This window comes from Eptesicus fuscus, chromosome 7, assembly GCF_027574615.1.
Source record: "Eptesicus fuscus isolate TK198812 chromosome 7, DD_ASM_mEF_20220401, whole genome shotgun sequence".
NCBI classification, from domain to species: domain Eukaryota; kingdom Metazoa; phylum Chordata; class Mammalia; order Chiroptera; family Vespertilionidae; genus Eptesicus; species Eptesicus fuscus.
Window position 1 is genome coordinate 69,645,952 of NC_072479.1, and position 14,837 is coordinate 69,660,788.

Genomic DNA, 14,837 nt, shown 5'->3' on the forward strand with positions numbered 1-14,837 from the left:
TAATTTTCTTAGTTAGAAAAATTAATGTGATTTGCCAACATAGACAAGTAGGATCCTAATATTACTATTTAGTATTACATATAAACATGTATATGCATGTGTGTATATATAGACACATTCTATTATGTAGCTATCCATTATAGTCCTTTTTTTTTTTTAATGGGGTAAAAAAGAAATACAGTTTTGCCTGTTTTTGCAGAACACCTAAAAGGAGCAGGATTCTTAAAAATTAATACTATTCATATAACTTCAGAGTTTACTAGGCAACTGTCACCCAGCTAAATGAGATATGATATAATGTAGTTAAATAAGTTCTCAGGGAAAAAAGCAGCAGAGGGCTTGAGTTAGGTAGTCCCAAGAAATTTGGTTGCACAGCAAAGACCAGAAGCTATTCTTGTTTACAGTTCCAGAATCTTTTCTACAAATATGTTTCTTTCTCCTTGAAAATAGCTTTCCCCTCTTCCTCATTAGCTACAGTAGATTATAGTGTTGCTTTTTTATTTAAACTCTGGATAAAAATATAAGAGGAAAGTGATTCTTCATTACTAAAGATCCACAATTAGTATCTTTATGTAAAAACTGGTGTGGCTTAGTTGGTTGGGTGCCGACCTGTGCACAAAAAGGTTGTCAGTTCAATTCTGAGTCAGGGCACATGCCCGGGTTACTGGCTCAATCCCTGGTAAGGGGTGTGAAAGAGGCAGCAGATCAATGTTTCTCTCTTCTCTCCCTCTCCCTTCCTCTCTCTCTAAAAATCCATTAAAAAAATCTAAAATAATAATAAGAATGTTATGGGAGATAGAAAGTATGGGGTTAAGAGCATTAGTTTAAATCCTGGCTCCTTTAGCCATGTGAACTTGGACAAATTATTTAATTCTGTCTGGGCTTCTGGTTCCTACTCTGTACAATGGGAATAATGGCTCCTATTTGTGATAATTGAGTTTATGGACATAAAGCACTTAGAATAGTGTCTGACCAACGAAGAAGGTGCTCAATAAATAACAGCTATTATTATTATTATGACTCTCACGATTATAATTAAAATTAAGAGGGCTGAAGCAGTAACCAGAGATAATGGAAGGGATAGCCACATACAGTAAGTATGTTTTCAGTTTATAGGAGGAGGTGAAGAAGTTGTTAGTCAATGTTTCCAGTTTTTTAATCCAGGAATGTATTTCATAAGCTTTACTATTACTCAGAGGCAGTAAATATTGTGCCATTATATTTTAAAATTTAGGCCAACCTACATTTCAATGTCTCACAATTTTTAAAGCACCATCAATTGAAAGAAACATTACAATTTCAGAGATATTAAAGTGTGAAAAAGTGTATATTTTAAAGTTGATGAAATACATTAAGAGATGGAAAACAATACAGTGATATTTCAGGTATCATATATACCCCAGGCTCATCTTTTTCTATAAGAGCTGGGAGCTAAAATATAACTTCTGATCATTCCTTGTTTCTGCCTCTCAGATTGTTTTTTTTTAAGAGATGCCCATTAGAGATGGCAGAAGAAAGGAGGACTTTCATTAGGAGTTTTGTCCTCAAAAGCCAAGTCCTACTAGTGACCAACAATAGGCAAAGAAAAAGACTATGAAAGGAGAAAGAAGACAGCAGAGATGGAAAAGGATCTACATATATAAAAGCCTAAGCGACCGGCAGACTGGCTAGTAGCTATGATGCACACTGACCACCGGGGGCAGATGCTCAATGCAGGAGCTGCTGAGCTGCGGTCACTTGGCAGTGGCGGTTCTTGAGTGATGCACCAGGAACCAGAGAGGAGGGAGCCTGATTCCAGGGTGCATCACCCAAGAACCGCCCTCTCGCAATCTGGGACCCCTCAAGGGATGTCGGGAGCCGGTTTCACCCCGATCCCCACAGGCCAGGCCGAGGGACCTCACCGGTGCATGAATCCATGCACTGGGCCTCTAGTAAAGCGATAAGATAATGGAACTCCTGACCATCTAAGAGAGTATTTGGGAGCCTTTCAGTGGAGGAGCAACCCCAATCCTATAAACCCCAATTATCTCTCCAGTCAAAACATCACAGCAACAAAAAGAATGCCAGGAATAATAAAAAAAACTGTTAAACTGAAAGGGGTATCTATTCCATGAATTCTCAAAGAAAACAAAGTATACTATTCCCACGCCTTTCTTAATACGCCCCTGCACAAAATTGCTGCATGTTCCTGAGAGGAGCATATGAATGGTGTAGACACAGAGGAAAGCTGAGAACCACTGATGTTAGAATATTTTGTTTGCAGTCTGGGATCAGAAAGAGTTACATCTGACATTCTCTCTCTTGTACAATATAGCCAAGAAGTCATTTCGCCTCTCTTTGAGTATTCTCATTAATAAGGAACTCATCAGGCCCACCGAAGGAACACAATTTCATTTTCTAACAGTGTTGTCAGAAAATTCTTATATGGAAGCAAAGATATGCCAAGCTAGTTGGGGTTCTTCTGTTCACTCAATATTTATTGAGCCCTTGAATGGACCCTGAGGACTGATGGAAAGGATGACTTGAGTTAGGGATTGGTGAGGCAGGTGGAGTAGAAAAACAAGGAGGAATATCAGTGAAGAAGTTGAGGTGGCTGGCCAGAGTGAATGCAGGGCGGTTTTTTCCTATAGGGATAGAAGACAAGTGGTCAGGGAGCTCTGCGGACCGTGGAAAATAACCGGTTGCCGCTTGAGTCAATAGAGGATCAGTGTTGAGAGGTGAGGAAACAGAAGAAGAGGGTGGTGGTTCTGTGAGGCAATTCAGGCTCTAGGGAAGGTTGACACCGAAGTGGATGGGGCTCAAAACAGCACAGGAGGAAAGACTGAGAGAGGCCAGCAGTGGCAGGCAGCTTTGGCAGGAACTAAGTGTGTGGGGTGGGGTGGGGGGAGCCTAAATAGAAAGTATTATGAAAAGCAATGAGAGGACAAGTGGTAAACAACCAATCACAATCCAGTAAGACAGTGCTAGAGTAGAGATACACTTAAAATGCCAAAATAAACCCACACTGGGAAGAGTTGCCTGTGTTCATCCTAACAACCTAGAAACCTGTTATTTGAAAACTTCCCAAGCACCGTTCTAAGCCCTTTAAGAATATTAACTTTTTATTCTTCTAACAAACTCTACAATGTGGGTAATATTTATATCCCATTTTATAGATGAGGGAACTAAGTAAAAAAAAAAAAAAAAAAAAGAAAAAAAGAACCCAAATCACCCAGATAATTACTGCAGAAGGCTTCAAAAACCCAGCCAATCGGACTCCAGGGCCCACACGCTAAGCCATCATAGTGTATTCTTCCCACTTTGATTTTCTAGGGCCTAACACAATGACTGGCCCGTAGTAAACACTGAAATACTTGCTGCTAAAGGGTTGAAGGATCCCTAGCTTTTGTGGGCTCATAGAGACAAACTAAGACAGATCTAGGGATTTGAAAAAGGACACAGATCCTAGTGGAACTAAGTGGTTCAGGGGTCTGAATGGTACTTGGGAGAGCTATTTTCCCAGCCTGGTACAGATTTCCAGGTTGTGTCAGCAGGATACTGCTCCCAACGGATGCATAAGCCAACAGACACAGGCTTACCCGGGACCCTGAAGGTCCAAGTTGGCTGGGCAGTCTTCCCCAAAATTGGATGTAGCAGAGCAAAGTGTGCCTTCCTCTGAACTGCAACCACTCTGTTCACTGCTCTTATACCAACACTGACTTACAAATCACCTGGTTTATCATATATAACCACACCGGTTTATCATATACCACATTCCCCCTTGTAGGCTGAAAATACTTAAGGTCAAGGCATTTGTATTATTCATCTTGGATTTCCAACACCAATTATCATATTAAGTCACCAATATAACAGCATTAAAGCGGCCTGTGTTTTTCTTTTTTTTTGGGGGGGGGGGGGGCAGGGGAGAGTTACATGTTAAGTCAACTCTCTACAGAGGAAATAAAAATCACTTTGTTTAAAAGCGTTACTGTTCTAGGGAGGATTTTTTAGTGTGAACGGAAGGAGCCACATGCTAACCTGACAAGCTCAGGGAAGGCCTGCGTGGCAGTCTTGCAAACTCAGAGACCTGAAATAACCACAAAGGATGGTTTGAAAATTAAATATTTAACTACAAACAGGTTATAGTGGGCAGTCATGTCCTAGTCCGATATCTTCCCTGACAAAGATCAACTTAGATCTTCCTTACTGAGCCCATTTGCCTTTTTGCCTCTAAGATAACATATCTGTGAGATGTTTGGGTGACTTGTAACTTCCTTCTTTTGCTGGAGCCCCTGGGGCACAACCAAATGTGGTGGGCGCCAGGACAGATACTTCAAATTCCTTCATTATCATGTTAATTGTTCCTGTACCCACCTAAGTATGTGTCCATCATTTTGCTTTTTATCCAATCCCAGGGGTTTCCCACCGTTTGACTTTAACCCACCTCCTTAATCCGTCACCAATGAATTTCATGTAGCCGACCTATGTCCCTCCTTTGATGGCAATGTATAAATACAGATGTAACCCACCATTTCCTCGGAGCATTATCTCAATTCATTGAGGTTCTGCTTCCCGGCATATGTCGACATTTTGGCTCAAATAAACTCACTAAAATTCTTTACAGGTTTCAATGATTTTTTTCGTTAACATTAGTAATGATTTTTAACCAAATATGGCTATAATTTGATAACTTCCTATACCTTATACTGCATTACACTTGAAATTATAAACAATAACCTCTTGTATTCTTCTGCTGGGATATCTTATAATTTATTTGGTTCTATATACTGACTTCTCACCTCTTAAATGTACTCGTTAGCATAAATTTAAAAAACACAAATAACCCTATCCTGAAGGTGTTGCGCTTTTTAAGGCTTCTATTAGCATGTAGCCTAATACAAAATGTTGCCCACCAGAAGCCCAGGGAACATCCATAGCCTAGCACAGCAGGCTGGCTATTTTCCTTGGTGCAGTCCCCAGAATAGTGGCTGTGAGGCAGGATAGTCAGAAGTTAGGAAAATTCCTTGGCCAAGTAGAATAGGGAAACTGAAACAGCTGAACAAACTGGCCGAGCAATTTTCAGCCAGATACAGGTCACATCCCTAGAGATAACATCTAGGCCTCAGTTGTATTTCAGCTCCAGGCTCAGAAAAGCAGCAAAACCAGGTGGGCTACACCAGGACCACTGGCAATGACTAATCACCCCCGCCCTGGTGCTGACCAATCAGTAGAGACCACGACCCTAAAAGGGCACACCAGAAAAGGGATGCATAATCCTGCTGAAAACCTCCCCTGAGACCTCCCCTAAGATTCCCGCCAGCAAGAGAGAGCTAAAAGCCTCAAAACAAAGGACCCAGTGTGTGTTTCCCCAGCCAGGAGAATGCCTGTGCCTTCTCCTTCCCCCTCATCTTCCCCCACAGGCAGGCATCTCCTAAACTCTAAGGGTCCCCATGAGACTAGCAACCAGGGGAACAATGGGCAGTGATAGCTCATGCTGGGCTAATCCCCTGAAACTGTCTCCAAGGCCCCCTTTTCTGACTTCCCAGTGAGCTAGAGCAGCCCCCTGGGCTCACTTAATTTCTATAATATTTCTAGAGAGCCAACCAGAGCACCACCTAGGTCTCTCCTGTTGCTTCTTCTATCCTAGGCCCTTCCTTGGGCCGCAGATTTTTAAAAACAGACCCTCCCGTTGTGAAATCTTTCCTGCATGAAGTCAAGAAACCATACTGGCCAGCCCTATGCAGACCTGCTCAGAGCCAGCTTCCCTGTCCTGTAACAGCTGCAGGTGGTGAATTCTGGTGAATGGGCCCAACAGCTAGGTTTTATCTTCAGTCTATTGCTGCATAAGTGAGACAATAACACAAAACTGACTGTGAGGTCCCAGAATACTTCCTGGTGCTAATGTCCACTGTCAACCAAGTCACTCCTAGGACAGATGACTACTTCTGCACAATGCTCTGCAAACGATGCCAAATGTAGTCCTGAAAACACATACGGCTCCTAACATGTGGGCAATGCATAACTAGTCCAGCTTTAGGAGTTCAAATAAGATTAAATATTTGTATGAACTCCTAAAGGCCCATCTCTACACTGAGGGGTTACTGGTAAACCTTTAACCAACAGTCAGTCACCAAATGATCATTCTCGAATACAGAGTATCTCATTACAGATATCAATAACAGCCAGTTGAGGAGCCACAGAAGGCTTCTGGCCATGGGAAAGATGTGATCAATACCAGATTTAAGAAAATTAATGGGGGCGGGGGGGGGAGCAAAGTGGATAGCAGTACTGCTGGGGAGAAAAGTGGGGCTGGAATATGACAAAGGCGCCACCAGGAAAAGAAGGGGAAGCAATAGTACTGGAGGCAGATCGGATGGCAAGTAGATAACAGAGAAGAGCAAATTTAAAATAATCTTTGAAGCCAAAGAAAAGCAAGGTTGTTAATACCGCCAAGGAATGTCAGGAGAAAAGGCTTGGTTGCATCAGAGGTTGCAATTTGGTGCCCTATGACATTTACATTTCTTAAGCAGGCCTTGAAAATCGCAGAGCAGTACAGATAACCTAGAAAAGCCCAGAGACTGAATGAGACCATTAAATAAAAGAGGTGGGCCCTAGGTGGTTTGGCTCACTGGATAGAGCAATGGCCTGGGGACTGAAGGGTCCCAGGTTCGATTCCGGTCAAGGGCATGTACCTTGGTTGCGGGCACATCTCCAGTGCGGGGTGTGCAGGAGGCAGCTGATCCATGCTTCTCTCTCATCGATGTTTCTAACTATCTCTCTCCCTTCCTCTCTGTAAAAAGTCAATTAAAAAATATATTTTAAAAATAATAATAAAAAGAGGTGGCAGGAAATAATAGAGATGGCAGGAGAAAAATGGGCTAGCCAGAGGATGAAATTTTGAGATTTAGTGAAGTGGGAAAATCAGGCGATCTCGTGTAATCCAGACCCAAAGGAGGGCTTCAAAAAGAAGCAAATGCCACTGAAAAAAATAACAATAAGGGCTGGAAACAGGCTGTTAGGTAACAGAGTACTGATCCAGTTGGGAACAGAAGGTAGCCTAGAAATAAGTGGGGAGGAGGATAAAGAAACGGAGACAGCAAAGGAAGTACATACAGTAGTTTAAGTAAGAAAGCTCTGTTGGGTGGTAGCTCCAGAGAATATCAAAGTTTAAACTCGTTTGAAGAGAAGAGAGAGGAGGTGGAAGTAAAAAGAGGTCAACCGAGCTCACATCAGATACTCCTGTTGGATATAAAAAGTATATCAGCATAAATTAAAGTCTATTTCAAGAGGGACAGGGTGGGGTTGAGAAACAAGAGCAAAGTAGAAAAGACATGTAGAAAATGCAATGAAGAATCAACCAGGAATAGGCAAGAAGTTTGCCAAAAAGTACAGAGGGTCCAGATGATGTGTTAGTTGAGGGGCAATCTGTATCATTCATTGCCTGGCACCAGCAAAACCTATCCTCAGGACCAAAGGTGGAGTTGATCCATGTTTGGGAATGCCCAGTGGTTCAAAACTGGTTGCATTCAGAAAACTCGGGGCACCTGTGGAAAATACAGCTTCCCTAACCCTACTCCTGGAAATCCTGACTCAAATCTAGGGTGTGGCTGGGAATTTTTAATTAGCACTCCAAGCAATTCTGATGCAGCCAGTAGGGTGGCATTTGGAAACCAAGCACATCATCAGAATTATCTGATATACTTTTTAAAAATACAGATTACGAGCTCCTGTCCAAACCTAGTGAATTTCACTATGCTCACATCAACAAAATGAAACACACCATGTTTGAGTCTTTTTTCAATCAACTTTCCAGCAAATGCATGTTAAAAAATTTTGTCAGTACAGACTACGCAAGAATTGAACCAAATACCTTGCAAGTCCAGAGGTAGTGGCCTTGGGCAGATACCTAATGAATGGCTATTCATTAAAAGACAACTGCTCTTTAAACTGCTCTTGGAAAGAAATTCAAGTAAAAAAAAAAAAAAAAAACCTCTTCCTGATTCCTGTTCCTCTGAAGGACTTTCCAATCTCAAAGTCCATCTTTAAGCAGCTTCTAACAAACATTAACAATATTGACATACATCATCATTTTATTATAAATCCTTAAACAAATTACTTGTTTAGATCACTGTTTTAAATATAAGACACATTCATTCATGTCACAAATATTATTAGCCCTAACATATATGTAAACATATAGGATACATTGTCATTGAATCGCACTTTGCTTTTCAAAGCTCTGGGACAGTGGTCGGCAAACTCATTAGTCAACAGAGCCAAATATCAACAGTACAACGATTGAAATTTCTTTTGAGAGCCAAATTTTTTAAACTTAAACTTCTTCTAACACCACTTCTTCAAAATAGACTCGCCCAGGCCATGATATTTTGTGGAAGAGCCACACTCAAGGGGCCAAAGAGCTGCATGTGGCTCGCGAGCCGCAGTTTGCCGACTACGGCTCTGGGACATCTTAAAACTAGTGTTGCAAGCATGTGAGAAGTGAAGCCAGAGAGACCTGGTTCAAATCCTGCTTCTGAAACCTAGGCTAGGTGTACAACATTACAGGTAAGATTTTCTAAAACTTGATTTCTTTCTTCTGTAAATGGTAATAATACCACCTATCTTGCTGGGTTGTCACAAAAATAAGAATTGTAAGTAAAACACATATAGTTCTGATTCAGAGCCAGCATTTACCGTAATGAACAGTACTCTTATCCTTCTTACCCAAATTTCCACTGCAACCCCCTCTCAACAAAGGTGAAATTAGTCCTCTAAAAGTACTCATGATATTGGACTTTATGTTGAAAACCCGAGTATTCCAGCCATGGTGAGAACTTTAAAAAGAAACTCTTACTTATGGAAAGCTTGCATGTCATAATAATGTGAAGAGTTGTCACACATCACCCAGATGCTCAATAAATAACAAAGGATATACTTTTAAGTGCACTGCTGAGATAAGATAATGAAGGTTCCCAAGAATAAGAGAAAAAAAGAAAAAGAACGACAAATCTAAACCCTAGCGGCAAACTAATTTGTAGGCCCGCGCTGCCATGGGAGCAATACCATCCCCTCCAGAAACCTGAGGGTCTTGTAAGGGAAAGGGAGACTTGATTTTGAGCTTCTGAATGGAAAAGGATTGAACATGAGAAACAACCTCAATGTTCCACATTTGAAAGAGCTACATCTTCATTAAAAGGGTGAGGTAGGAAAAATCTGCCTTCCATCAAAGCAAACTAATGAGTAAATCTGCAGACCTACACCAAACCTAGATTAATTAATGAAGATAATGACACTGATCTCCCCTGAGCAAGCCTGAACTCAGATTTACAACATCTTCAAGCCAAGGAAATGCCTGGTTAATAGATGTAGTCTTGGAAGTAGAAACAAACAAGTATTTTCTACAGAAAGGTATCTTCAATACACATCCTTCAGGATTCCCATAAAATTATGGAATAATTAAGGAAACACGCTACCTTGAATAATAGCAGGAAACACACACATTCAGTAGATAAGATTTTCCTCTACCCCCAAAGGTTTCAGATATTCATACCATGGAAAGGGGGAAGGAACAGAAAAGTTGAACCAAATAAAACACGAAATAAGAAAAGTTCAATCCCACACCACACACACACACACACAGACACACACAATACCCTTTTAAATTTTTTTTCATAATGGAATTATGTGCGTTATATTATGTGCTTTGATGCCAGGTGTACTTGATTGAATCCTGGATAAATAAGTAGCAGTTTATGATTCCAAGAAAGTTAGTAAAACTTCTGTGCCTCAATTTCTTCAACTGCAAAATGGGCATAATACTGTACTACCGACCTATTAAGATTGCTGTGAAATTTCATATACACGTCTTAATGTGTGTATCACACAGCAGAGTTCTTTAATACACAAAACGCCCTTAATAAGTAGTAGCTATTGTGAACTTTAATAGAGTGTCTCCTATGTGCCAGACTCTTTGGGACAGAGATGGATAATGAGTCCTTGTTAGGATACTATCTGGCATGCTTGTTTTGTGCCAGACATTTACCTATATAATTGTACTTCATCCTCCCAACAGTCCTATAAAGTACCATTATCTCCATTGTCCAGATGAGGAAACTAAGAAATGAGGTAAGAGTCTTGGTCCAATTCATACAACTAGTAATGAAAGTGGGACTAGAACTTGGGTGCTGTATGTCCCCAAAGCCTGTCTTAATTACCTCGCCTCTCTCTTTTCCCTATTTGAGAAGATTCACATTCAGCTACATGTGGGGGATGCAATTGGTAGACTTTTTTCCCTTTCCTTTCCTTTCTTTTTTCTTGACCAAAAAGCAGAGAACTCTAAAAATAGTGGGTTTCACAATCATCGAATATAATACAGCACCGTTAAACTGAATTCTCTGCTGAGTTCTTGACATCTCAGTTTTTGTTCCTTCTTTGAAAGGGAAAGTAATAATTTGATTATGAGTATGCAATGAGTCTAAATGTTGTGTTTTTCATATGTAAATACTTTTCTAGGTACTATAGATTGGCACTTCTTAGGAATTTAAACCTTGTTTACTTTTTGATGAGAAGACTCTATTTATATAATGATAGTTGAATGAGACTTAATATTGAGTAGCAGATTTGATTAAAACAAGGAAGCACTTTCTGATTGTTTTACCCCACCAAATTGAATAAGGTGTGGTCATTCAACAGTTTAAGACTACCTGTCAAAACACCAGATAATTCTCCAACAGATACTGCAGACTATATTATGATAAAGAGAAACAACTGTACCCAGGAAGACACAGTAATTACTTTTCAACCCTAATAATAATAGCAGCAAAAACTTGGAGTTCATGTTTAGAAAAAGAAAAAAAGAAAGAAAGGGGAGGGGAGGTGCTTTGAATTTTCTCTGAATAAAAAACAGAATAGAGCCCTAGTCCGTTTGGCTCAGTGGACAGAGTGTTGGGCCCTCTGAAGGGTCTTGGGTTCGATTCTGGTCAGTCCCCAGTCTCACATCAATGTTTCTCTCTCTCTGTGTCTCACTCCCTCTAAAAATCAATGGGAAAATATCCTTGGATAAGGATTAACAACAAATAGAAAAGGAAAATAAGAAATAAAAAAATAACTCTTTCTTTTATAAGCACAGTACCTTGTAGAAATATAGGCTGCCACAACACTCCTTACTCCTAGATCGAGAAGGGAGATACTATCTTTTGCTCAGAGTTTGAAACAATGTAGGTGATTTTAAGTAAAGTGATATAAAAGGCTTGGATTCCATTACCCTCAAGTTCAAACACAGCTGATGATTAAGACATTGGGTAGCTCAAACAACTGAAAAACGGATTAATAAATAACTTCTACACAAGCAATGCAGTTTCACTTTAAAAGGAAGAATGAATCACCTGAATCTGGAAGAGATTTCAGAGATTATTTCACCCGTGCCTTCATTTTGCCGATGAGGAAATCCAGACCTGAAGCACTGTAATTCGGTTACGTGTTTACATTTTTTCCTCATATCACTACTTCTGCCCTTATCTAGTGTGGCTATAAATTCATCATAATGGTAAGCCATTATCATATTTTTCTGCCCTGTGACTACCACAGCTTCGGGACAAGGACTATTTTTAAACCTCCAAAGCGCGCATTACATTCAAACCATCACAACGGCTTTGCTAAACCAGAACAAAATGAGTGAAAGTGAGTTCAAGTATCTGTATTCCTCTGCTTAAATAAGGGTTTTGCCTCATAACTGGTCTACATACGAGACATCTCTGGGTATGGCAGAATAAGAGCACAAAACAAGGTCGAGGGGATTGTAAAGAAAAGTTTTGCAAATCAAGAAAAACATCTCTAGTGTGTTCTGCATAGTTTCAGTTCCCCTTGGTAGAAAGGAATGCCTTTGAAGAGCTAAGGAGATGTGGGCTTGAATAGATCATCTTGCTCATTTCTTCCAATACTAAGATTCAATGAGAATTCAGACCTCACAATACCGCATTGCCGATACCTAAATCTGTCAGTACGAAAACAGCAGTAAGAATGAAGTTTCTCCATATTGGGAACGTATTTCCTTATGAGAGGCTTGCAGCTACTCACACTCAGGGTGGGAGTCCAGGGGGTTGTTTTTCCAAAAGGGGCACCCCGGAGCACTCAGGGTTGCTGGTGGTCCTCGGTCACTCCACAGCGAGGCTGCCAGACCAGGGTGACCATCAGCCTCCCCATCCACTAGTCCTTCATGAGGACGGGCCAAAAGCAAGAATTGAGCGAAGAAACGTAAACTTCGGTATTCAGAAAATGGGCATGATAACCAAACTTTAAGAGTGGTACGTTTACTTCCGGAATTCTCTGGTAATTGACCTCCAAGGCAAGCTCAGCCTAGGCGGGTCCTTTGGGGAAAAGGGACAAAATAGGCCAGGGGGTAGGCGGCCAGGCGCAGCCCCTGGGAAAACCTCCCCGGCTGGCTCCCTTTGCAGCCGGCAGACCCAGCGCACCGACAGGGCGCGCCCCACACCTGAGCCCACGCCCCCCGCTCCTCCCTTCCCTCCCGAGGCACTGACCTGGGGTGCCCGCGGGCGGCTGGATCCTGAAGGCGGCCGGCTCGGCCCATCCCGGGTGCAGCGAGGGCCGACTCCAGGGTCTGGGGGTCCCATGCAGCAGGTAGGAGACATTGGACTTCCGCCGAATCGCCACCCGCCTGAAGTCGTAGCCGCCCTTGCCGCTCGCGGGGCCGGGCTCGCTCCCCGCTCCGCACTCTCTCCCGCCCCGGTCCGGACGCGAGTGAGCGCTCGGCGCGCTCCTAAGGGGCAGCCCGACGCGGGGGGGTGTCGCCTGCATGCCCCACGTTTGGCGCGACTCAAGAGCGGTGACTCGGGGCTGCGCCGCGCGGCGCCCCTCTGCTCCGGCGGCTCCTGGGCAAGTCTTCCTCGTCCCTTCCTTCCCGGGACGCGGAGGGCCACGCAGTTTGGCGCTCGCGCTCCGCGGCTCCCGCACTCACCTGACGCCGCTACCGCAGCGACCGGGCTGGGGCTGCTTCCACGCCCTTCTCTCCGGAGCCAAACGCCGGAGGCCCTGCGGGAGGGACGGGGATAGCGCAGAGTTCAGGCCGCGGGAGCCGCCAGCGCCACAGCCTCCTCCTCCTCCTCCTCCTCCTCCTCCTCTGGCCGGGAAAGCTGCCAAGGACGCGCGGTGCCTAGTGGAGCGCCCTGGGCGCGGTCTGGAGCCCGGGCGCCACTGGAGGCTCCGCCCCGCCCGCCGCCCAGCGCTCGCCCATTGGCCGAGAGCAACCGCGAGGCGCTCACCTGCGGCCGCACACCTGGGCGCTCCCGAGGTCCGCTGCGCTCACCTGCGCGCCGGGAGTTGGAGAGGGGAGGTAATTACAGCTTCTTCGGACTCTGCCCAATGGCTTCCTGTCCTCACAGACCCACAGGACAAGGGTCTGCCGTGTGTCCCACCTGCTGAACTGAGCCCTGAATAATAATCGTATTTATGTCGTAGAGCTAACCAGCGAGTTAAGTGTTTTAGATTAGGAAACCAAGATGCGGAAGCCACAATGAGCAGAGTTGATGTGTACCACCTTCAGACCTGGTTTCTGCACCCTTGTCTTGCCAGGAAACTACTCTTCGCCAAGGGCCAGCTGGAGTGCACAGGGCCCGGTGGAGGAACCTGGAGCCCTGGACCATGGGAGATCCACTATACACACAGGAGCGGGCAGTCCGGAATCACTCCCCTCCTAGGAATTAACACAGTAACAGAAGACTATGGACTGATTCATGTTCCTTAAACTTTGTTTTTATATTTTCCAATGTAGGAAAAGTTATATGTATACTGATGTGTTTTAATTCTAATTAAATGTTTTAAACAAGCATTCTATTTAATTTTATCAACATAGCCTGTCTCAGACTGATCTATTTCCTAATAAACAAAATAAAACCAAAAAAGAATACTCAGGATAAAAACAATGAACTAGTAAGTTGCTTCAACTACTAGTAGAACATCACTTCCCACACTAGAATTTAATAGAAGTCAGTACTTTACAGCAGATTCACTCTTATTTCAATCACACTGGAGAAAGTTGAAAAATTTCTTTCACTTTAATAATAAATCCTTATTGTTATTAATAATTAATAATGATTGTTATTAATAATTAATAAAAATTGTTATTTCCTCAGTAAATGAATTATAAATGTTAATTATTTACTTTAATGCTTTCACTAGATAGGATTTCATATAAATATCATTAAAGAAAAAAAGGTCACTAAAAGGCATAAATGATGCTGACTATATAGCAGCATTAGGGGGCTGACATACAGATAATTTCATGAAGATCTCATTGAAGAAGAGGAAACAGTTATTTTAACAGGAACTGAATGGAAGAACATACTTGCCAATAATACATCTAATAAGATCTTAATATTCAAAATGTATAAGGAACTTATAAAACTCAACAACAAAATAAACAATTCAATTAAGAAGTGGGCAAAAGATCTGAATAGACATTTCTCTCAAAAGGATATAAAGATGGCCAATTGACATATGAAACAATGCTCAACTTCACTAATCATCAGAAAAATACAAATTATAACCACAATGAGATATTACCTCACATCTGTCAGAATGGCTATCAACAAATAAACAAACAACAAGTGTTGGCAAGGATGTGGGGGAAAGGGAACCCTCTTGCACTGTTGGTGGGGATGCAGACTGGTGCATCCACTGTCACAGACAGCATGGAGTTACCTAAAAGAATTAAAAATGGAACTGCCTTATGACTCAGCGATTCCACTTCTGGGAATATATCCAAGGAAACCTGAAGCACTGACTCAAAAGAATATAAGCACCCCTAGGTTCATTGCAGTGTTATTTACAATAGCCAAGATTTG

General features: G+C 42.4%; 1 protein-coding gene and 1 long non-coding RNA gene across 2 annotated transcripts in view; one reads left to right on the plus strand and one right to left on the minus strand.

Moving 5' to 3' along the window:
• The window catches only part of FGD4 (FYVE, RhoGEF and PH domain containing 4), a 211,958-nt gene extending 198,859 nt beyond the window's left edge, over positions 1-13,099 (minus strand). The window contains exon 1 of the mRNA XM_028144138.2: positions 12,516-13,099. Within this exon, the coding sequence (XP_027999939.2) occupies positions 12,516-12,792 (277 nt within the window). The 5' untranslated portion in view covers positions 12,793-13,099. The remainder of the gene's footprint in view (positions 1-12,515) is intronic.
• On the plus strand, positions 12,508-13,845 carry LOC114231185 (uncharacterized). The gene is made up of 2 exons (XR_008556627.1): positions 12,508-12,615; positions 13,567-13,845. It is a non-coding gene; the product is annotated as an uncharacterized LOC114231185 (long non-coding RNA).
• Positions 13,846-14,837: the final 992 nt, after the last annotated feature.